At 36.6% G+C, this 24951-nt stretch overlaps 1 protein-coding gene across 1 annotated transcript; it reads right to left on the reverse strand.

Annotated features, from left to right (window-relative positions):
• Positions 1-195: 195 nt before the first annotated feature.
• On the reverse strand, positions 196-24084 carry TOR (target of rapamycin). The gene is made up of 57 exons (XM_021429627.2): positions 23740-24084; positions 23238-23576; positions 23089-23163; positions 22749-22921; positions 22158-22256; positions 21383-21542; positions 21149-21292; positions 20838-21007; positions 20545-20749; positions 20277-20471; positions 19995-20147; positions 19163-19284; positions 18994-19093; positions 18749-18844; positions 18436-18566; positions 17913-18015; positions 17650-17835; positions 17444-17536; positions 17278-17313; positions 17078-17176; positions 16887-16985; positions 16599-16761; positions 15927-16051; positions 15749-15801; positions 15079-15202; positions 14779-14964; positions 13671-13823; positions 13447-13599; positions 12903-12974; positions 12676-12810; positions 12499-12560; positions 12258-12355; positions 11348-11457; positions 11097-11270; positions 10945-11010; positions 10209-10277; positions 9987-10097; positions 8661-8801; positions 8450-8578; positions 8129-8294; positions 7767-7981; positions 7344-7550; positions 5099-5212; positions 4806-5009; positions 4462-4542; positions 3997-4071; positions 3856-3922; positions 3611-3771; positions 3240-3413; positions 2987-3115; positions 2811-2894; positions 2018-2079; positions 1869-1941; positions 1616-1750; positions 1067-1240; positions 722-987; positions 196-352 (listed from the first exon to the last, which is right to left on the reverse strand). The coding sequence occupies exons 1-57, from the start codon at positions 23857-23859 to the stop codon at positions 334-336; spliced, it is 7428 nt and encodes a 2475-aa protein (XP_021285302.1). The 5' UTR covers positions 23860-24084; the 3' UTR covers positions 196-333.
• Between the last annotated feature and the right edge of the window lie 867 nt (positions 24085-24951).

The raw sequence follows: 24951 nt of genomic DNA on the forward strand, positions 1-24951 counted from the left end.
CAATTTCATCATCTTCTTGGATTATACTTTTGGGAGTTGGAAGTTGAAATTGAAGAGCAACAAGATCAACTATTTCTTCTTTAGTAGTCTTTAATTAGAACCACTACAAACCTCACGGATCCTATCTCTCTAGCTCAGTTATTTTTGGGTTGGAATCTCAATCAGACTGATGTAACAAAATAATGGCATGAGCCATGAGAAAACTGCCAAATTTTATTAATTTAAAATGTCTATACAAGGCCAAAACGAAACAAATAAAATTATAAAAAATTTATGTACATAAAATACAGCTATGTACATGTTATATACAATATACATTTATATAACTTCAGTTCACCAAAAGGGACACCACCTGTAGCAAAAAGGAGATACATTGAGAAGTTAGGAGAGCTGAAGGAGAGTTCATAAACTGTATTGAAACTTGACATTCTGACATTCAACAATAAACACTCACACAGCAACCATAGGATTATAAGTTATTAGTGATTACTCGACAGCAGAGATGACCTAAATACTACCATTACCACCCGAGGACCAAACAGGCATTTTCTAAATACAGAGTGGCTCGTGTTATCCATTTCAATTTCCTACGTAAATCAAACAACTTAATATATCTAACAAGAATCTAGCATGTGCATATATAGGGAGGTTAGATGACATGTACATGCACCAAATACTTAAAAGACACAAGAGGGCAAGAAAAAAGATAGCATCATCATACCCAACATAGTTCTGGCACAAATTTTCATGTGAAGTAGCTTGGATAATTAACTTTTGAACTTGCAGTTTAACAGATAAACCATGTTCAACTTCTCGATTATCTCCAGAAATTAAGTTGCTGTGGTCTACTGCTTGTTGGATAGAGCATGCAGGTATTGAAGAGCATGAGGAAAAATCACGTCCAGTAAGTTTGTTACTCATACGAGCCATAACTACCACAGCACGCTCATTCAAAACCTCATTAGCATCACCAAGTTGATTAACAGCCTGCAGAGACACCAAATTGATTTGTAAGCACCATATAACACCACAGTTTGAAATTTCTAAGACTAATAATATCACAAACCTGAAGAAGCTCCCTCTCACGAGCCCCCCGCTGAGGATGAGCAAGCTCTTTACTGGGAGCAATTTCTTCAGTGTTTACAACAGCAGGGACATGACTAGTTGCAAACATTGACATTTGCGGAACTTCATTGAAATTGAAAAGACGCCAATTGATGAGAGGATCATGAACAAAGGCCTGAAGAACAGTTACATTTAAAAGTCAGCTTCCTCCGTCATATTTTTTACATAAACAAGAACCAAATGTTTCCCTTAAAATAATGGATTGGAAACGATGAAAACCAGAGTAATTTTACACAACTCTTCTCAATGTGATTTCAGGAAGAAACAAATAGCTTGAAGATATAGATCATATGCACATCCTCTTATCAACTACATTGCTGCAGTAAAAATACCCATACCTGCATTATATTGCTTCTTTTCATTTTTTTAAGTATTATTGTGTATATCAGAGGATTCCCACAGTATGGCTTAACAATCAATACACTTGCCCCTGATACAAAGCCTTAATGGATCAAGAAGACGACAAATTTTAATGATGAAAGGTTCATACCTCCATCATTGCCATAACACTATCCTTATTTGTTCGGAGGACTTGCATCACATTTTCACACGTTGAACGGAAATTGCCCTCAATACCACTGACCTCCATGGCTTTCTCAAGCATTCTAGTCAAACGGAAAGGAACCTGGACGAAGAATTTTAATGCAACAGACATTAACAGATTGTAATCCCATAGTTTTGTCAGGAGAGAAGCTACAGCACCCCCAATAACAAAAATGCAGCAATTGTATCAAAGGGCATGCCTTTTCAGGGAACTTTTCCCGGTTCATAGAGGCTTCAAAGCAGTCTCCAAAATCTATGTGCAAGATCTTTCCACTGCAAAACAGTAATATGACCATGAAATACATAAATCTTTGATAACTAATACACTTTCTGCCTGTTTATTTTGTACCTATAGCGGTGCAGCATGAGATTACTTGGGTGACGATCACCTAACCCAAGGAGGTAACCAACCTGAAACAAAAGCCATTTTATCATCAACATATATCGAATCTTTTAATTTGGATTTAATCATTATATGGATAATGCAAGTTTAGGGCTTTGATTAATTATGAAGTTCAATATCTGATAAATGACAATGCTCTATTTCCTACATGTGCTTGAGCGAATGCTTGGACCCACAACCTCAACAAAAATCTCCAAACAAAGTTATGATTTGTAGCCCTGAGATACCACTGTATTTACATTCAAAGCAATAATGGACAAAGAAGCTCCAGTTCTAAGCTATCAATTACATAGTTCTGCCAGTTCTTTTAATTTAAAAACATTTTATAAGGAACAACTGTGTAATTGCGTGTCATCTAGCACTCGTAAGCAGCGATAGATCTTTTACAGTCTATTCTTTCTGCATAGAGCTGAGATGTATTTGCATTAAAATATATTCATTTTGCCAAATTGAGAAAATTTATTTATAAGAAAATGCAGAAACCAAAAATCCTGGAAGACTTCTCTAGTTGATATTAGGCCAATATGGCTTCAAACTAAGGGTGATTTACTTTTTTACCATTAATCACCACAGTAATGACAATATGACTTCATAGTAGGATCCAGTACTCAAAATTATTTACTAAAAAAAATATAGGAAGAAAAGAAAGAGGGAACTCCTAAATAACAGTGACAGTCCCTTCTAGAGCTGGACTCTTGTAGTAATCAAGGATGCTCCACAATACAAGGTAAGTACATACCATGCTCATTACAGCTAAACTTCGGGTATAATTTGTCCTCCTCTCTAGCCACACCTCGGAAGTACGACTTTTTAACCAAAGAACCTAAGTCAAAGCCAGATTTATGCAAGTTGAGAGAAGTCAATCCATGTGACAGCAAGAATAATAAAATAGAGAAGAATATTAAGAGCACATACTCTGGCCAGATCATTTCCTTCAGTGTTTTGTAAAGCATATTCAAATACTTCAACTTTAGCAATGAGTGGTAAATGGTCATAATCAGGTGCAAAACTTAGCATATATTTGTGCTCCTGATTTAGAGTGATCTGGAATCATGAAGAACATGTAAAGTTAATTGGTGATTTTTATGCCATAAACCCACCAGCAAATAACACACATGATAGTAGGATCATAAAGCTAAAAGAGAGTATTTGATGAACTTCAACTGACTCTTCTGGCATCTCTGTACTCCCTTATGAGCTGGTGTAAGGTATCACAATTTGGGACCCATCCAATCAACCCACTGTTTGGAGATAGTGGTATGACATCATATCGCTCAATAGACAGATCTTTCTCTGCAGTTTTTCTAGAGTTCTCCAGCAGAGTATTCACTAAGCCAAAAAGCTGATCGAAAATTTGACCATCAAAGGATATTTATTAGCTCTCAGTAGATGAAATGATGTAAAATATAGTAAATTATGGTTTTGTTTAAGACAGCAGGTGCAACATATGCTTCCAAACACCAGAACATGAACCATAAAATCATGAACTTGCAAGTCCGTGAAATACAAAAGGACAATGGAAAAGAAAGCAGAAAATACCTGCATGACACGTTCATCTTGGCGAAGATCTTCATGTCCTTTTAGCAAGAAGGCATAATCATCACCATCACTCCCATGAATAGTCAATTTCCGGGGGCGCTGTTTGGAAGTAATGACGTCAAGCTGGCGTGCAAATGATGCAATGGTTACCACTGGTAATTCTGAAATTAAAAAATGGGTTTATTTTCAGTTATGCAAGTCAGATCTATAACAAGACACCCATGTAAAACAATCATTAAGTTTACCAGCACGATATGTCCCAGGGACTGCAAGCTCCAAATCACGGCAATCAAGCAACTCAGGAGAAACAGACTGAAGCATGTACAGTTAAAAGTTAGTGTCATTACATTACTAAGTTGGGAAGAAATACAGAGACTGATACTTGCCTGCAGGTCTAGGGAAGTAAGACTTTGAAGTTGCTTGTCTATCCTCCTGAAAACATGATAATAGAGATCCCATGCCTGAACAATTCAAAAAATAATTAGTAGATGCCCCATGCTTCTGGTGACACAGAAAGGAAAAGAGATGAAACACCGATATCTCACAACTACCATCCCTATTTGACAAAGGAATATTTATATAGATGAAGAGCTTGAAGGACAAGCCTAAAGCTAGACAGCTTTTGAAGCAAGAGCTTCCACATACATTGGTGAGAAACCTGCCCCAAACTACAAGCAGATATAAGGACAGCAATCCCTGAAATTAGGGGATTAACCTGCCCCCAACAACAAGTAATAACATTGCTCCCCACTAAATACAATGGTTTCTCCTACCATAAATACCAGGTAGTAAATGACCTGAAATCTCAAATATATTTAAAATCTAATATTTAGTCATCAAACATTTTGTACCTGAGTAAGCTCGGCATCTTTTCCAGTTCTCTTATATTTCATGCAACATTCATAGGCCTGTGACAAGTCGTGATGGTATGCCTGCAATACCATGATGATAAAATGAATAACTGAACAAACAATCTGAAGATCTTCTAAAATGGATGGTGGATTCCAATATATCAGAACAAAAGAAAAATCATGGCTCATATCACCAGAAGATAGGAAAAGTAGGTCTGGAATATTCAGTAATTATTATAATAATAAAATCCAAAATTGCATAGAATGAACTGACTATGCATAAGTTAACTGATCAAATCCTGGGGGGAAGATAAGCTAACTAATAGCAAAGAAATAAAGAGAACCTCTATGAATGCTCTCTCTTTTATGGTGGTACTGTCCCTCGTAGCCCCTTCCTCAAGCATCTCATGTAATGGCTCCAAGACTTTCAACATCCCTTCAATGTTATGTTCACCAAAGTATAGACGACTAGCTTCTTCTAGTGCCTCATGCCATAGCTCATGCCAAAGTATTGCAACCCTGATTAGTTCCTTTGAAACCAGTTGTGCCTGAATGAAGATGAAATCTACTTATAGATCAAACAGCTAAGAGAATAAAAGAAAGAAACTAAAACATAAATTGATTTTAATTATTCGACCTGATCCACAAGTACACCACTGTGCTGACGCACTTTGTCAACCACTTCTTGAGCTGCTGCTTTGCGCAAATTGCTTATGGATTTACAGGCAACAAGAAGAGGGTACATGAGAGCCTGTCACAAGAATTAAGTCAGTCTAGTAAATGAAAAAGTCAAAACAATTTGAACTGGGGCAGCTACAGCACCACAAGCTCCAATATAAAAGCAGCAACATTCTCAGCATTTAGTTTCTTGCATCATGCCATGCGACATACAAGCTGACACATTCACTTCAGAATAGGTGAAGTCCAAGTGATTGTTATACATGAGTTGAATTTGAGATGAACTGCAAAAATTCCAGTAAGGTTTGACAAAAAAATATGTTCCCACCACCCCACCCACACAAATTGGAAAAAGAAATAGAAACACTTATCTCCCCCCTCTCCCCACAAAAAAAAAAAAAAGGGGGGGGGGGGGCGGATTTAAACAGACATGCAAGTTTTCAATACTTTTCTAACATGCTACGATCATGGGAGCCAGGTAATTTCTAAAAAAATTAGGACACAGGTACAGCAGAATACGGCAATAAAAAAAATCAATGTACATGTAAATATTGATACTTTTCAATTAAATAAAATCAATTTCTTTACAAAGCTCTCTTGTCATTCCAAATTCAATTAAACAAAAATGTACATGAAAAACATACCATAAAGGGTAAAGTGACCATATTAACATATTAATATCTTTTTGGGGGTTCAAAATCTTACCGTTGATATGTTTTTTGCTCTGGTAGTTTCCAGATTTGGGAAAGAAAATGCAAAAAAAAAAAAAACCTCTGTTGCATGTTCATTCATGTCTTGACTGTTCAATTTTTTCTCTCTCTCTCTATTTTTCTTACCTAGCTGGTGTAATTAAAATAACCCCTTTTTTCATAGGAGTTTCATAAAGCTTGAGGATTGTTCCTAGGATATAGAGTCCTCTTCTTTTTGTTTTCTCCCAGGTTTCCTTTTCCCTCCTCAAATCTCTCAATCAGAACCTGGAGATGAGAGATGGTATACAAGGAGTGGAACCCACTTGAATAGAGATAGTGAAACTCCATCAGAGGTCAGTGGCAAGTACAGCAAACAGGGGTTCTCAATTCCCAAAAAGCAACTGGGAAATCTAAACTTTTTTGGCGTGTCCCCATGTGTCCAACACGTATCCCCATGTTGAAGGCATGTCTGTGTTGACCATGTGTCTGACACTAGTACGCAAGGGTAAACGGGGTGTCCATGCTTCATAGATTCTGACTCCCTATTTAAATCCTTATGGGATCCATTAACAGTCTTAGATTAATTCCAATTAATTAATGTCAAAAAGTGATTAGGCTTAGGACAGCATGCTACATTAAGGAGGGCCAAAACAGATGTTAAGGTTTTTACTGTATCATAAATGACATGACAACCTCTCTTCCTTATGTAACTAAGTTTGGCCATCTGTCATAATTTAGACCTTCAACATCAGTGGGCAAAAGGCTTTGGTTGTTATAATTGTTGTGGCTATCCTAATTTCAGAGTACAACAAGAAAATCTCCTTTTGATTGACTGATTTCGGTCACTTGGCACAATTTTGCCAGTCCAGATGCAGACTCTTGTTTTATTAGTCACAACACGTTCTACATTCTTTCAACTTGCACCATAAATAATCACTCAAATTATTTACCAATTCTGGCACTCATTATCTTTCACACTTTTCTACTCAGCAACCAGAACTCTCCCATTTTCCCACACGGCAACACTTCCACTTGCTTTGCATCCGACTATATCATCTCATCCTGTTATCCACATGCATGCGCAATACATCCCCCACAGTACCCCATGTCATTCTCATTCTCCTGCACCATACACTTGATGCTTAATGGCATCATACCAATACCACATTTTCTCACCTACACTACACTCGAACTCCCAAAGCATTCCCTACTCTTCCTCTCTAAGCTCTCTCAAATTCAAATTCCCTTCATTATTCATATGCAACATTTTTTCTCACCCTAAAGACACAATTGCCTATGAAAACAATTCTCCCTACAGCTTCCCATAAATTATTTATTACTTGAAGCACATATAAAAGCAAGTTAAAAGCTCTTCCTTGTACTATCAAATAGTAAGGTAAACACAAGAAAGGAGGAATGCAAGTTATCAAAAAGTTAAGAACTCCATTAGTACTCAGCTAACATACTTAAAGATGAATTTTGAAGCAAAAGAGAATAGAAATAATCAAGGCAAACCTGGGGATGACTTTGTCCAATTCGCACCAAAAGTGATTGTATGAGTTCTCTCACAGCATGGTTATTTGAGTGTATTCTAGCAATTATTTGAGGTAAAACAACCAGCCATGTGTTGATATTAACATGGGCGAATCCTCTCTGTAGGGCCATTTGAACTTCTGCAGTAGCTCCATGGTTAAACCACAAGGTAAGGAGGCGAAGTATATCCTGAAAAAATACCAGAGTTAAAGAACAACACTTAAAAAGGCTCCTTTAAATTATCAAAAAACAGTTAATAAGGTAACTATAACATAGTAGGTCAGATCCCAGAGAAACAGAGCTAGTGAAAGAACCCTTTATTGTGCCATTATTATCTCTTAAGCCTGAAAATTATATTGTGCATTGATAATTTTGAAATAACCCTTTATCAATTGAATACTGTACCTGTAGACTGTCATCAACACCTTTTGAATTTGCTGCACATGCAATTGAATGAAAATATCCAGTGACAGCAGCAACAACAAACTGAGAGGCAATATTTGGAAAGCCTCTTAAAGTATAATGAGACATGACAGCTGTATTGAACAATGCCCATGCGTGCCATGCTCTTGCCCATTTTGTTGCACACTGAGTGGCATTCCTAAATGCTGCAAGGATCTCTACAAAAAGTAAACCATTTACAAAAAAAAAAGATTGATAAGAACTTCAGCATTGAAGAACATAAAAGGTGTCTCCTTTTTCATTTTGTTGCTTTAATAACAAAGTACAGCAAATGAACAAATTATTAAGTTCTTAGTATTAGCTACCTTGTATAGAATCTTCATCCAACCCAGGTGAGAGTGTCCACTGCCAAGCTCCGAGTTTAAGATACACGCGGGCAAGGAGTGCAACATTTGCACTTGTACCGCTCATCAAAGCAGTTGATGAAATGGATTGAATATTTGGGGAGCTTGAAAGCTCTCTAACTAAATTCTGTAACAGTGATTTGTCAGTCATGTAAAATGACTACCAGGACAATTTAACTTAGAAATGAGTAGTTGTAAATGGTAGCAGAAAGATGTACTTATTATTGTGGATATGCATGAAAGGCTAGAACAAATATAAGTGCAAATGGAAATTGGATTTACCTGCAGCCTGGCAAATGCTTCCTTTCGCTTAAGATCATCTCCAAGTGACCATTGGTATTTCAAGTAAGCCAGCATTACTTGAGGAGGCCCATGATATCTTACATTTTCAGGAGATGCTTCCGGATCATACTGAGTACCATTCAGAACAAATTAAAAGTAAGAAAACAAACATGATTTTGCATCTGGCAGCATAAATGCAAGCATTACAGACCTGTAAGAGCTTAATTAAGGTAGACCTAGCCTGACTAATCCGTCCATTCTGCCGACAAAGAGTAGCGAACTTGAGCCAGGTTTCAATATCTTCTGTTGGAGGTAAAACAAGAGCTCTAACTGCCAAAAGTACTTGCCAGACCTGCATATTAAACTTAAATAGTAAGGAACCAAACTCACAAGCACGAGCATGTGATACATTGCAGGAGAGAGAGAGTATAAAAAATACTCAATTCAATCCACTTGGGCAAATGCAAATATGATACCATATTTACTTTGTTTACAACTACTCATACGCATACGACCATAGAACACAACTCATCATTGCCTGAACCACTGGCTCCACCATCTAAAAGTTTTCTTTCATGTCATAAACTTCAGGGACACAAACATTTTTGCTTCAAAAACAATGACCATAAAAGTCCATATTTGTCTATTTGAAGATATTTGAGACATACTGCATTTTGGGCAGAACATCTTCCATTCTTCATTAGAATATAGTTCCTATCAAATATAAACCACCAACCACAAATAATGATAAAAATATGGCAGCTTTGTCATTCACTTCCAAACCAATCAACTTTCCACTAAATTTTAACTAGAAACCTCATTTGGAAACTCACAAACCCTTTACACTCTAACTACTTAATGCAAGATATTTTTGGTGCCTCATCATGGACGTTGCTGATTTACACTGATAGCTCTTAAATGAATTATCTTCTTCCCTTCAATTGCCTCTTAGTCACAAAACAAGATTACCACCATAACACAAAACTGTTTTATAGAAAAGGATGTGCATCATAGAGCTGAAATCTAAAGTATTAAACCTTCCATGCCAACCTATGCAGCCTGAAAATTTTGTTGTGTTAACACAAGTTACTAAAGAATGTTAAGTTAGAACAAGACATGAATGTTACAGTAAAGAAAGAGGGAAAAAATGGGCCGGGGGAGGGAGACAAAGAAATTCCTTAAGAAATAAAAGAGGCTGTTGAGATCCCATAGAAAAGAAGGTTTGATTTCACTTCCCTGCATGGCAACCCTGAAGAGTAGATATTCAAACTGAAGTAACAATTTGAATAGACTTGCATTGAAGGAAAAGAGTAAAAATGAAAGGGGAATTAAGGAATGGGAACAGAAAAATGATGCAACTAAAACTATTAGTTAAAAATGAAAGACAGGATAGGGGATAGTTTTCTTTCAATTCAATTCCAGCAACTTTAACTACAAAATATTTGATACAGAAAACCACATATGGTGTATACTTTAGCAATATGCAATACCTACTAAGACAGAATGGTAAACACTTTCGTCAAGGTAAATAATTTACCTCAACATTACGTTTTGCTCCCTGTATCCGCTCAGTCCACATATTGCGAATTAGGGCGCGCCGCCCTTCAGCAACTGGATTTCCCACAGGGAGAGTGCAGTAATCTATGACCTGCAATAAATGATGATTTTCCCTAGGATCATTTTTTAAGAGTCATGCTTACAGAAAAGAACAACACCTAAAAAGCAGTAAATTAAATCTAAAAATATATGTAGAATGAACCTCCTCTAGCTCTGAAAGCTGCTGCACGCGGACCATATTGCTGTAAGCACGCTCATAGCTTTCCAAAACCTAAAGAAGTAGGTATTAGAGATCATGATAGCAAAAAAGTAAAGACTTCTCAAGTCCCTAAATACTTGAATTTGTAAACTTCATCACCAGAAATATTGGGCCCAAAAAAATAAAAGGAAAAAACCTTCATCACTAGAAATCACAAGGGTATCTTTCAAGGTACTGCTACAAAAACCAACTATTATTAGATATAGCATGCAATTCCCTGAATGACAACAAAAAGCTTAAAGTTTTACAATTTTATGTGAATTAAAAATTTTTGTGATTTCTTATGTCATGTAGCAAATGAGCCTTACAAGTCATAAGAGTCATTGCCATACCAACAAAGTCAGAAGGAAAAGTGCAATGTTCTTTTCCTTTTATGTGCCAATCCAACTATCCACACAACAGAAAAGACCAGGAAAAGAGGGGGGGTGGTAAATATACCTAACTAGTGTTTTATTTGTTCTTGAACTTTTCTGAAAGCAGGAGGATGCCAGAGTTGCAAAGACTAGGAATATGAGACAAAATTACAAATGGAAGGCAGAGGGAAGTGCACATGTTGGATATGTATTGGAAAATGAAACGTAGAAATATTGAGTGTTGACAAGCATAAAATATGAAAGGAAAGACGCAGAAGAAAATCTAGTAAGCGGTTCAAGAAATTGAAGGAGTTTAAGAAACTAACCAAAGCAGCAAGCTCTGTTGCTAGGCATTTTCTAGCTCTCTCAACATACTCCCGTGCCTCATCATACTGAGAAATGTATATAGAAATAAATGACAGTATTCACATGAAATAATAAAGGTGATAGGAGTAAGACTATAGGCTAAAAAGAGTACCTTTCCCCTCCGAACGAACAGAACAGCTCTGAAGAATGTACCATTACTGCTTCCATCACCACTAGCAGCAGTGTTCCCTAAACCTCGGAGTTTGGTTTCATCACCATCATCTAATCGAGACACATACTCAAGCATTTGATCCCATTCTCCCATATTCCAAGCAGCATTTGCAGCCTAGAAGAACAAACTCATGAAGATAAGTAAGCATGATATAGAACATGTTGATGTCTACAACAGCAGAAACAACCAACCATTGGTGCCATTTCCAGTCGAGCAGAGGGCTCTGCTGGAGTCCAATACTCTTTGCACAAGTTGTTGAGCTCTTCCCATCGAGCCAATGCAGCAAGGCATCGCATCCGTCCTACAACATACACACCACATTAAAGCATTTTAAGAAGCCAACATGAACTAATATAGGAATCTTTTCTAAGCCCGAATTACTGTTAGGCAGAATAAGGATATTTGAAAATCCTACCATTGCAAATGAAAATACAAATAACTGATGTATTACTGGAACCTTATCAGTGAAACAAACAATAATTTCTAAACGTAACAAATTCTCAGTTTTTCTTTACTATAAAAGAAAAATAAATTAAAAAAAGCGCAAGAAAAAGCCTAACCACAAGTGTCCAAACTAAATTTTAAAAAATTAAATAAACGAAGAGGTGAAGAAAATTTTAAGCCATCAGTACACATTTTGATACAGCAATGTAATTCATAGTGTGAATGGTGATGCTCTATTGACACTGATAAACAACTTTTCAATTTAAAGAAGAATATCACTCTCCCAACCATGTATTATTTCCATTTGTCATAAAGTCCCATTATCCTAATTTGGACAAAGTGTAAACCATAAGACTAGTGAAAACAGTTTTCTCATAAATAGGACGGTGGAAAAAATAGTTCCAACTATAATAACTCAATAGTTTCATAATACCTAATCACATAACTGAGTCTGACATAAACAAAGAGAAGTCCAAATATTTGTTCTCACAATACAATGTCATCCTAGCTAATTAAATTTGCTGCAACCTGCTTTTGCATTCCTTTAGAGATATTCTAAGTATTCATTGTTTGTGATATATATAGTAATCAAGAGACTGCAAGTATTAGAAGAAAGAACAGAATCACTAATTAAATTAGCCGTCATAAAGTAGATACCCAGTGTAGCTTCTAGAATAAGATGTGGGCTCGATGCTTGAGTGGCTTTAGCAGTGTATGCCTTGAGAGCATCATCCCATCTCTGCAATTTCTCATACCTAATAAACATAAAAACACGTAAATTGTCCCCCATTTTTGACAAGCCTACAGACTTGAGAAAGGCAGTACAAAACAGTAATCGAGGAAATAAGGAAAGAGAAGCACAAAACTACAGCAACATAAAAGCTCTCATGTCTAATACCATGACTCCTTCAACTGAACATCCAGATGTTGCTGGGCATAGGTCAATATTCCAACAGCAGCCTAAAAAGATTAAAAAAAATTACAATTCACAACCTACTTCAAAGAGAATATATTAGTGGGAGAGAAAAGGAGAGATTTTAACTAACAGGTAGCTGTTACATATATAGTTACTTACCTCATGCTGGTGTAACTGATTATTTATGTGTATGAGAGCTTCAACTACAGCAACAGGGTTAGCATCCATCTTTTTCGAGCGGGCACCTTCAAATTCCATTTCTTTGTAATGCAGAGCCTTAGCAAATGCTCGACACTGATATGTGACACATGAAAGATAATAAAACTTTCACTGTACAAAGGGCATAAAAGCATATCGTACAAAAGTTTTTCTCGAGGAAAGCACACCTTTTCAGCAAGTGCACCAAGAAGACGGATGTCTATAGGAAGAGGTCTTTCATCATGTTCCATGAATTCGGCCTGAAATGGTCACATATATTCTTTTAAATAAAAGACATACATTACAGTCTATTTGGCATGCATACTATCTAGATTGCCCCAACAAAAGGGTTATTATGCCACAATTGCTTATTGGCCACAGCAAAGGGGTCCCTTTATCGCATGACTGCTTATATGTGTTCACCTCAAGTTGATTTTGCCATATGCGTTCTAATATTGCTTGTAGAGCAGTTCTGTAATGCCAACTCTTTAAACAATGAAGTGATCAAAAGAATCAAAAATTGTCAAAAGCAACAAAATAATATCGCATGCAGATCACAATCATTGAAGTGAGTCTATGAAAACAACATTCCCCCTATAAACAGATGTTGAAGCAAAAATAACCTCATGCTTGAATCATATAGCTCACATTTCAAAAAAAAAAAAAGTAAAGAAAAAGTAAAATAATAGTTTACAAAAAGAAAAGGAACAACTATTGGCTGAGGGGACATACCAAGTTAAGAAGAGTAGCCAAAATTTCAGGAGGGATATTTGGAGAAGAAAATGCCATCTCCAAACTTCTTACTAGCTGCCTCTGACTAGACTCATTCAGTTGAGACCAACAACTAACGAAACCAGCAGCAAACAACTCACGCCCAACAAAAGGCTGCAAAAGGAGCAGATTAGAAACCTAACTCTAAAAGGAAAGGATATACAAACATAAACCTGTAAAAATACCTGTAACTGCGCAAGCCGAGCACAGGTTCGTAAAGCTGGAGAAGGAGATTCTTTTAAAAGTTCAATGCTAAAATGCCTCATCCATTCTGCCCAATCTTCTTTGGTACTGCGCTGAGAAGCCTCTCCAGCAGTGCGCAACCTACCATCATTCACCTACACACAAATACCTTTCATGTCAAAGAATGCCTCTAGACTACATGAAACAAAATATAAGATAATTATTAAATAAAGAAATGAAAGTTAAAATACAGTGTGACTTGAAAGCACAATTCCATCAGAATAAAGTCTAAGATAACTGACAGAAAAGACCTAATTTCTGTGAAACCAGCAAGCATACACCATGGAGAAACTACACAAGATTAATAATGTTATATATAAATTGTCAGCATTCACACCCCCACATAAAACCAACCAGTGAGAGAAATAAGAAAAAAAAAAAGAAGCATAACAAGCCCTACCAAGTCAGAAACTGGTCAGACCAGGAAGAGCATAAAAATGTCCAAGCACAATGCCACATGACCGTTAACAATGAATTATGTCTAATTTTAAAATTCATAACAGCCCTAAGGAAATCTAGAAAAGAAACAATATAGGGTTAATACTCCAAATAAGTTGTAGACTCAATCTTTCTGTGCACATCCTAAGTGGCAGAAGGCTTGCATATGTTCTTGCATACAGGACGAAGTTTATTACCTAACGCATTAACTATAATATTCTCATTTTATGTAAGAAAATTGCCGATCATGCATTCATTTCAATCCAACTTTTACATAGAAAATGTTTTTTACTACACTGCACATCATAATATTTTAACAAACACAGTAGTCCAGCAAATTAACTTAACTAGAAATCTGGTTCAGCCAACAACTTAGACTTAGCCCCTTACATCCTTAGGGTAAGTTACTCCAATACTGACTATATGCCAAATGGGAATATTTAGCAGGATTTAACGGATATGAAGAGAAGATAGTCTCCAAGCTTCCTCCTCAAGCCATAGCTAGCATCTAATTTTTTGGTATTATCTTCACATAGTTAGGAATCTTGGATAAGCTCTGCAGAAAACAAATAAAAAAAAACAGCTCAACATACAAACAGAAAAGGATGATACCTGGTGGCCTCTAGGATGTCTTTGCACATCATTCCCATCTTCATAAGGATCATTCTCCATATCATTTAATTGGTCGCCAACAACCTCCACTGGAAGTCGCCGACTTAATCTTTGTGCTGCTGTGCTCCCCACAATTAATGGCTCACGTCGTCGCAAACGACCTTCAATTTCCTCAAATTCTTTATGCTGGAAAAAAATTACTTAACATTAAATATTATATAAGAAAATGATGAGGGAGCAGAGAGCGAGTCTTCCATGCTAAAAATACTGAAAAAGTAATGACAGGGTAAGAAGCAATACCCGCAAGCGATGTCTCAACAAAAGTTTGTGAATAGATGGGATAAAAATAGTGAAGTCTTCTCCAAGGGCATGAGCCAGACAACAAAGAGCATCAACAGCATCCTTACGGAGCTCATCATTTTTCCTGTAAATTAAAAATCTTTACTGGTTTAGTACATACCCATAGCAAGGTGCTTCCATTAAGCCTCCTCTGATGCTCTCAGCTCTTCCACACTTCCAACCCATTAGAACCATCCGTTGTTTATGACCATTAGTGCATCCTACTAATGTTTGAAAAAAATTACTTGGCTCACAGAGTACTAGTTTCTATACCGAAGTATCAGAAACATCTAAAAATTACAACCAAAAAGTGCTTTACTAAAATGAGTTTCTTGATTTCAAATTATCAGTTAATTGTATCCTATATTATCATAAACAATCATTTATATTATTCTTTCTTATTTAGTTCCAAAAAACCTCTAGGAAATTTTTAACCAAATTATTTCAAACCATTACCACAATACTCTCCTGTATTATACTCTGTTTTGGCTCCAAAACCAAACACATAATATAAACACATCTAGATGTGGAAAAATGCATGCACACTTATACTCCTGACAAGAGGCAAGTGATAGACCACACATAATTTTAATATATATACTGTTTTCAATGGAAGGAACAGATGACTCACCCATCTAAAACTAGCTTCAAGTGATGTACAAGAGAAGATATGTGACCTGTAACCTGATTTACAAGAATGAAAACCCAAACAGAATAAAAGTGACAGTTGAATAAAATGTGAACCCACAGGTACTAACAAAAAACTAAATAACTGATTTTAAAATCTCATTAAAATGCTAGCTACCCACCTGAACACGAGGAATCAATCTTGTCAAAGTTTTGATAGCGGCACGTCTTATCTCCACAGAAGCATCCACTTTAAACAATCGAATAAGAGCAGGAAGAAGTAGATGCATATGCTCATCCAATGTCCCTATATGGCAATCATAATAAGAAATCCCTTAAAGGTTTTCATTTAAAGAAGTGTAAAAATTAGATACATAGGAGCAAGACAATAAGTTTCTATTCCCAAACTAAAAAAATTTAGTTTGGATAATCATAGAAAAATTCTGGCCAAAAAAAACCATAGAAAATGAAAGCTTCATATATAAGATTGTATAAAATAAAACATGATAAATTCCACTTTCAAACTTCTATAATTTGTGAACTACTATCGAGTTTTATAAAGCTATATTCAAAATACTCATTCTTCTTTTACTTAACCAGCACTCTGCACATGTAACCTGCAGCATTACAGTTGAAAAAGAATACACTTATGCTACCTTACACAGATTCAGGGATGAGTATTGTATACAGGTATATATAAGGATAGATTCAATTTTTTCTAAGTTTTTCCTTATATTTGGAGGCCAGACCTCCATACTCATGTCCATGGGATACTTCTCAAACACAGGTACTTCTTGCCAAATAAAGAGTCAGAGCAGCATAGCAATTAAGTCCCAGAAATAAAGAGTACTAACCACCGAACACTTCCAGGGTATGGAGAATGTCAAGAACATATGTGTATTCATTGCAACGTTCTGCATCACTCAAAACTTGAATGCAACATGGAAGAATAGCAGGAAGATACTTTCTGAATTCATCATTGAGAGCTAAGCAAAGCTGTTCAACTAGATGCAGTACCTAGGAAAGATAAGTACAGAGAGTTCAAGAGATAAGATCATGGCAGAAACAATAAATCAAACTACCTAAACACAGGAGATGACGGTACAAATATTTTGTAACTGTAAATTAAAAAATTAACATACTGGAAAACCACGCGAAGGGCGATTACTAGCTGGCAAGCTGAATGATGACCATAATTCAGAAATTAAAGAAAGCAGCTCCGGCAAATATTTACGAATATGCTGCATGAGCACATCAAAAACCCAAAATCAAATGCCAGAAGAAAGCCAATTCCAGTTACATTTATCAAATTTTCAAGACACAAAAATTATACCTGACGCACAATTGACACAAGAGTGCCCAGCTTCCATGTTATAAAATCCTTCAGATGATCATCACATGTACGAACAATCTGAAAGAGATCAGGCAAGACCTACAGAAAGAAAGGAAGATAACAACCCAGAGTTCAGTAAATCAATCTATAAAAAGACAAGTATAAAAGCTAAACTCAGCTGAAAAAATTAATAGACAAACCTTTGGCAAGTATGGAACACAACCCAGACCCATTGACTAACCTCACAAAAAAAACAAAAATATATAACTCAAAGAATGTTACAAATCATAAACTTCTAAATAAATGATACCTATAAGATATATTGAAGTACAAACAAAAAAAAAAAACCCATAATAGTGAACGCACCTTGAATATAAACATTAGAGATCCAACCACCTTTTGGTGGTAACTAGCCAGTGAAGGATCCCTAAGAATTCGCATGAGAGAATTGATAGCAACCTGGGTTCAGTTATTTTAACAAAAAATTAACAGGTGCTACTAGAAACAAACAAAAAAACGTAAAAACAAGCAGCAGCAGCAGAAGAAGAAGAATAAGTTAGGTTGGGCACTACAGTGGAGTAATAATCTTCAGATGTAGCAAATGATGGCCAAAGGTCCATGGGCAGTTCATCCATTGATGATGGAATATGTTGACCTGAATCACTGGCAGGACGGGTAACATCTCCATGCAACCCAGAAAGGCTTAGCTGATTTCTTTTATGCGAATGGGGATCCAAAGCACCCATGATACCTAGAACCTGGGGAAGTCCAAGTAAACTCAGCATCACAAAAGAGCTAAAATGGTAACTACATGTAGTAGTTTGAGAGCAACTACCTTTAGTACTTCTCGTCTGGTAGACCACACTAACTCACCATTCAACAATTTCAAAAGTAAGCCAAGTAATTGTGGGTATTCATTATATGGAGCTATGACATACCTGTAAAATCCATACAGCAAAAACCATGAAAAAAACAGAAAAAGCAAACATTATAAAATCATATATTCATTAGTTAAAAAATGTGGATTCAGCCCAAAAGTCCTCTGATCATTCCATTTACAAGCATCAAGTAATAAGAAGGAAATTGTTCAACCTTAGCCTTACTGATTATGCGATTCAAAAGGTGCTGTAAAGAATAGAGGAAAGTGAAACCACCAAAGTGCCAAAAATACTACTTTTGAAACAGTACCATCGAGTTAAAGTTTCCTTTATTGATCATTTCTCTTAGCAACTTCCTACAAAGAAAGTAACACTTTCCCTCTCCCTCAATTTCTGCCTTGCCAATATCCATTGAGAGCTCCTTTTTCTATGGTCATGCAGAGTGCAGACTGCAAAAGCAACATAACATGTCTTACATACCCAGTACTCTGTACAACTTGACCAAGAGTAGCAACAGCTACTTCGCGTTTTGTAACAGCTGCCCCATCCAATAATGCTTCAACTATTAAAGGCATAAGTTCAGGGATATATTCTCTCATTGCAAAACCGCCCTAAAATAAGTCACAACCCAAAAAAGGAAATAGTAAGAGAACATGTTCACAAGTAAACTTGCATATGAGCCAATTTAACACAATTGATGCAAAGATGATGTTTTCCTAGGTCTATCAAACCAAATATCTATACTACAAGAATGGTGTGATAAGTAAAAGCAAATAAGCAAAAGTTAGCCCACCACTCTAGCAAGATCTCCAACTGTTACAAGAACTCCACTGATAATACCATTATTGGCATTGACTCCAGTGCCCTCAAGTAGTCGTGCCACAAGTGCCTGAAAAATCAAATATTCAATATCATGTAGACAGAACCACAATAAATGTAAATAACAACCCCCTGCCCCCTCCAAAAAAAAAAGGAGCTAGAGCAAAAGACGAAAAGTGGAATGAAAAGAACGAAATAACACCACATGACGAATTAAACCTTGTGCACAGGAGCAATGTACGGGAGTATTAGTCGTTCACAGTTGCGTATTAAACAACCAAGCAACTTGGCACTCTCTTCTCTGCATTTGTTATCTGCACTGCTTACAATGCAAGAGAAGTCAATACTTGACACTGGATAGAAAGGACAGAAAATTCTTTTTCTTTACCTTTGCCCTAAATATGTCAATAACTGTATGAGATGACGACGGAGTGCTGGAAGAACATATGCAGGATTTTTCTCTGATAATCTCCCAGCCACTGAGATAGCATATTCTCGCACATCAAAATCCTATAGCAACAGAAACATTCTCTATTGACAAATGTGCAACACAAAGTAACTAAAAAACTGGAACCAAAAGCATAGCTGTTTCAGCACATGCTCATGCTTGCTATCAAGATTAGAACCCCAGCACTTACATGAGACAATCCTTAATCTAACCAATATGCATATCTCCACACTTCTTGCAAAACGCATTTCAAAAACAAAAGTGAACAATTGGTACAAAAATAACAATTTGTTAGAAAAATATCATTTACGGGACACAATAGTGAGCTGGTTAAGGCAAGACTAGCTTAACCATAATCGGGGGAAACAGACAAAGCAAGACATTGAATATTAGATACAATGCCTAATTTGGACAAGACTTACCACTCAGTAAAAATCAAGTCTGTTTTATCTAAGGCAAAAAGCTGACAAACCCTATAATTCATCTTTGAACAAGAAAACTCATACACTTACTAATTTTCTAATTTCTAATTTAAACAAAAGCATTGCTCCAGTCCACCCAGCATCATATTATCAACTATCAAGAATGTGAAATCTTGTAATTTAGATGATAACATTATAAGTTTTATTATTTCAGAATCCAGCAGTTCAAATATTTTCTTAGACATGCAGCCATCAGACAATTAATAGGCCTATATAAAAATCAATTAATAAAAAGGCATGTAAAGATGACAGAAATTTTCTCAATAATGTAAAATTAGATAAAACCACACCTCATCATTTAAAGCAGCAAAAACTGCACTTAAACTATCAGCCTGTGCTAAAAAGTCATCGAAACCTCTATTTCCATAGAGAGAGGAAAATATAGAATGGCGAACAGTAACATCAGCATCTGCAACAGCTGCAATGAGAAGCTTCTCCACAAGCTGCAGAAACCCAGTATCAACTTACAAGCAAGCATAATGCATCAGAAAGATTCTGACACAGGTAAAATCCAATACATTAATCTCATCACAACACTTAATAACTAATAATTCAAAAACAAACAAACAAACCTCCTCAACAAGACGCCTTCGTTTTCCTCCAGCTCGGTTGGACCGACTGGAACCAAATTGCATGCACACAATACCAGAAAAAGAATTTGCAACTAATTTGCAACAGCATAAGGCAGCATCTTTTCGTGTGGCTCCATCCTCATCATCAAGGTACACAACAACTGATTCCCTTGCAAACTCAAGAAGTTCATGTCCCTAAACCATAGAATAGATTTAGCGCTCCATTACAGTTTTCATCAGATATCCAGTATAATATAGGTACGCACACCTTGAAATTAAAACGAGCAAGGGTCTGCAAAGCAAGCTGAACAAGGGCTGAACCACTAAGCTCAGACACTGGCTGAGGAATATTTACAGCAGTGCCTCGAACCAAGGCAGCAGCTGGCCTTGCCTGAAAATATGGGGACTTTGAAAGAACCAAGGATATGGAATCAAGAAGCCGATCTTGAATAGTGGGTAGCAAAGATGGAATGCTGAAACAGTGCCAAGTATTTGTGGAATTAACATCCCTCAATTAGTCTCTAAAAGCATCTAAATACAAAGTCATGACTGCCCACATACCTGACAGTTGTTTGCTCAAGTGCTTCAACAAGAGTAGGAGAAAGACCGGCAGAAAACATAACATCAAGGAGACCACGAACATGGGACTCCATTGCAGGTCCCATGGCTTTTGCAATGTTTCCAACACAAGCCAAAGCTTCAAGTGAGGGTCTACCTCTGCGTGGAGCAATCTGCAAATAAAAGAATATATATGCAAACAGTTAGACACCTTGTTCCTTATCAAATAAAAATAGCAGAAACTTCAAATTAAAAAATCCAAACCACAGAAAATACAACGTAAAAAGGGAAATAATGAGACTTATGAGACTCACTGCATCACGTAAGTGAGAGGTAATTGTTGGCAAATAGTGGACAAGCTCTCCGTCCAAAGCACCAGCCATCTCCCCGAGGGCAATAAATCCACTGGCACGCTCGGCCGGTATTCTTAGAACTGTAAGGATATGATTCATGCAAATCTGCCAGATATCACAATCCAAAATACACATAATTTAGGTCTACATGCCAATTATAATAACGTAACTGTACAAGAAGCAACAATCACTAACCGTCAAGTAGTTTGTTACAAATCGATCACGCAAGAAATGAGCAATGCGAGGTAGCAATGAAGTTATGCTAAGGCGCACAAGCCGATCACGATGCTCTAGGTATCTAAGCACAATTTCAGCAACTTCCCTATACCTTGACATCATGAACTCACCAGTGTTCCTGCCCATAAGAAGTTTATCCACGTCAAACACTAATATCAATTATATAACAGAAAGGTAGACAATGGTTCTTGGCTAGACCATCACATGTCAATGGCACACAAAGAGAACAATCACCCCAGTGTACCACTAAACAAAACGTGCACAATTATGTATCATTTAATATGACACTTTATCAAATCTTTCCCATATGGAACAGATAATATTCTTCTCCTAGAGGACAAGCAAACTACAATGACTAGTGCTAGATATCCATGTATAAAGTATTCACGAAATATATATAGCAGCTAATCAGCACTAGGTGCAATGGGATATACGTACATGCGTAAGTATGTATAACACTATTCAGTTTACTAACCAGTCGCATATAAATATATATACATATTTATTGAAAAGCAGGCATATAATTTATCTAGAAGAAATTATCATGATATGAATCACCAGATAGAGAGTGCACAAAAGACAAATGGAAAAAGTCGAAAGAAAGATATTCTCATTTCTTAGTTTTTTTTCATTTTTTTTGAGGGGGAGGGGGGAACCAATTTAAACAAAGCTAGAAACCAAAAGTTACTGAAGCCAAAGCCATCTTTCATTAACAAATAGCTATCATACCAACCTCAAAAGCTCTCCAACGGCAAGCAAGGAACCATGTATACTGTGAACAGGAGCATTTTTTCCCAATCCATCTTGCGTAGCCTCAAACATTCGATAATACCTGTCAAAACACATTCAAAATTTAGTTCAGAAGTTACAAAAACGAACATGCACAACACAGGTCATTAACCAATTAAGAAAGGCAACAATAAACCCTGCCTCATCTACACATAAACCAGAAAACAGAAGCATCAAGGAATGTAACCAAGCCAAGCAGTCCCCAGCTCCACCAAGATTAGCCCACTACCAAGCATTATTATTGCAGGGCGAGTTATAAGTCCTCTACTCTTGAGTTTCTTTGCAATTTAGAGAGCATAATCAGATCAAGAGTCGGAAAAGGGGAGGTTTGGAACAAAACAAAGGGTATAATAAAATTCAAGTAAACCAACAGCAATGGGAATTCAACTCAGATGACCATAAAGAAATGTTTCTACTATTTGTTCATTTTTTAAATAATTTTCTGAAAGCTACAGTGCTAATGTTGCTATTGAGTTCAAATCTATGAAAAGAAAAAAGAATGAAATGTCAAAACTTCGAAAGGAAGTAAACTAACCACTGCACACGCCAACGTGTCTCACGTGTTTCAATAACACGAAGACAAGCTCGCAATGCCTCCACAGCACGCTCACGAACAGCCAACGTTGGATCCCTCAATGCAACCCAAATAGCATCGACAAACTCAGGTACGTGAACATTGAATACAGTGGAAGCATTTTCTGCCATTTCCTAGAGTAATAAAAATGCAAAGCTAGCTTCAATAGAGTAATATTTTTCAACAAAAATAAACTATAATTCACTTAAATGATATAGCAATTTCCTATATAAAATCAACAAATAATACTTTTCAAGACAACCATTCTTAGCAAACAATAAAAATCTGACATCGCACACACCTTTAAAATTAGGACAGCAGCAAAACGACGATATTCTACTCTATCCCCGCGAAGCCACTCCAGGGCAGTTCTGACCTGAGAAATATTCATAAATATTAGATATTATTCCCTTAGGATTATGCTGCAAGATTCGGGATGTCATAATAAACCTGAAACTCCACTTCATCTGCAGTCATTGCACCACCAGCTCTAGCTAGATGGCCAAGAACTTTACTAGCAAGGACCAGTATTTCAGGGTCGCGCTTAACCTCAAATACAGACCGCATATAATTAGAAAACTTGGAAACCTTGGAGGCATTCTCCCCAAGTGCAACGTCTATCAACTCGTCAATGGCTCTTAAAGCTCCCATGTTTTGTGCAACATCGATACTTTCCAAAAGGCTCGAAATTCGATCATATAACTGGTCCATAAACCGGGAAAATGCTTCCCCGCTAAGATCACGAGCTTCTTCTTCCAAATGCTTCTTTAATGCTAATGAAGCTCCCTCCTGTTCACGACAATAGAAAGCCGAAATCAAATTCCCTCCAAATGAAGGATAATTGATTGAACCGTTAAAGCAATCTATTTATTATGGTTTAGGGTTTACACTTCCTTGAAACCTCTAACAGAACGACAGAGAAAAGCGAGGGAGTGAAGTGGAAACGATTTACCTTAGGGTTGCCACGGGTGCAGAGGTCGGCGAGTATACGGTTGAGAGTTTCCAAGCTTCCGCCAGCGGGGCCAGAGGCGGCAGGCCCACAGAAGCGGAGGCTCTGTAAAGTCGCCGCCATTTAGCCCCCCCAAACTCTTGATATCCAACCCTAAAACCCTAATCTATGGTTTATTCTTTGAAATGCCTTAGATCTTGGCTCAAACGCGTTGAATCCAACGACACTCGATAGAGAAGAAGATAGCAGTAGCAAATATAATATGCATAGTTACAAGAATAATGACGTTAAAAGTACGCGTGGGGGGTGTGACATGCTTTCACTTGACAATACAAACATAAGCACATAAACGGCACTTTCTTGGCCCCTTTCTGTTTGTTCTCTTTTCTGCACATAATAGCGTTTAGTTCACGATGGTTAAAACGGTTTATAACCGCGTACGGCTCAACCGACTTTGGTAAATAGAGAATTCTTCTGACAGTAACGGAAAGCTGCAACCCTGCAACGGATAGATGAAAGTGAGATTGGCAATAGAACGAAGCTGGACATCGATCGCACCCCCTGGGCAATAGAAAGCAGTTGATTGGCAATGGTAAAGCTATACTTGTTGCTAGTGTTTTTAAAATACTATGGTATTTTTAAATAATATTTATTGTCATCATTTAAAGGTATAAATTGAGGATTTGAAAACACAAAAATTAATCCAACAAAAGCATAAATATTAAATATTTATTTAAAAATAAATATCTTTCAAAAAACACTTACTATTAAAATAAATATCATTTTCCAATTCGAGAAAATGATGTTTAATTTTATTTTAGAAAAATTTCACGAAAAAATGTAGTCTATCAACTTAAAATAAAAAAGAATGATAGTTATTCTATTTTTTAAAAAAAAAATTACGAACAGATATGCTTTGACGATTTAAAATAAGAGCAATGATACTTAATTCTATTTTAATCCATTTAACGTAATAGAATTTGATAATTCATCCCCCACAACTCTAATTCTCGAAAAAGAGGAGTTCACTAAGAAAGTCATAAAGTCATCCCTCTCATAAAAGTCAGACCTGGTTAGAGGTAAAGGGCATAAAGAACGTCCTTGGCATGCCAAGCAGAGTTGACAACACTTTCATTCCAAGTATAGAGCTTCACTCTCTAGAGTCAAGAACGGGAGCTCTTTCTTAAGCCTTCTTCAAGTTGGACGTCTCATACA

Source organism: Theobroma umbraticum, unplaced genomic scaffold (assembly GCF_002168275.2).
Source record: "Theobroma umbraticum cultivar Fairchild unplaced genomic scaffold, ASM216827v3 scaffold_30.0, whole genome shotgun sequence".
NCBI classification, from domain to species: domain Eukaryota; kingdom Viridiplantae; phylum Streptophyta; class Magnoliopsida; order Malvales; family Malvaceae; genus Theobroma; species Theobroma umbraticum.

What these genes read in the sequence shown, in the direction of transcription:
- TOR (XM_021429627.2), bottom strand. Translation starts at nt 23,859, where the DNA reads ATGGCGGCGACTTTACAGAGCCTCCGCTTCTGTGGGCCTGCCGCCTCT. An exon ending in CAGATGAAGTGGAGTTTCAG is followed by an intron (nt 23,164 to 23,237) that starts GTTTATTATGAC and finishes AATATTTCTCAG; the next exon opens with GTCAGAACTGCCCTGGAGTG. An exon ending in TGTTGAGACATCGCTTGCGG is followed by an intron (nt 14,965 to 15,078) that starts GTATTGCTTCTT and finishes ATTTTTTTCCAG; the next exon opens with CATAAAGAATTTGAGGAAAT.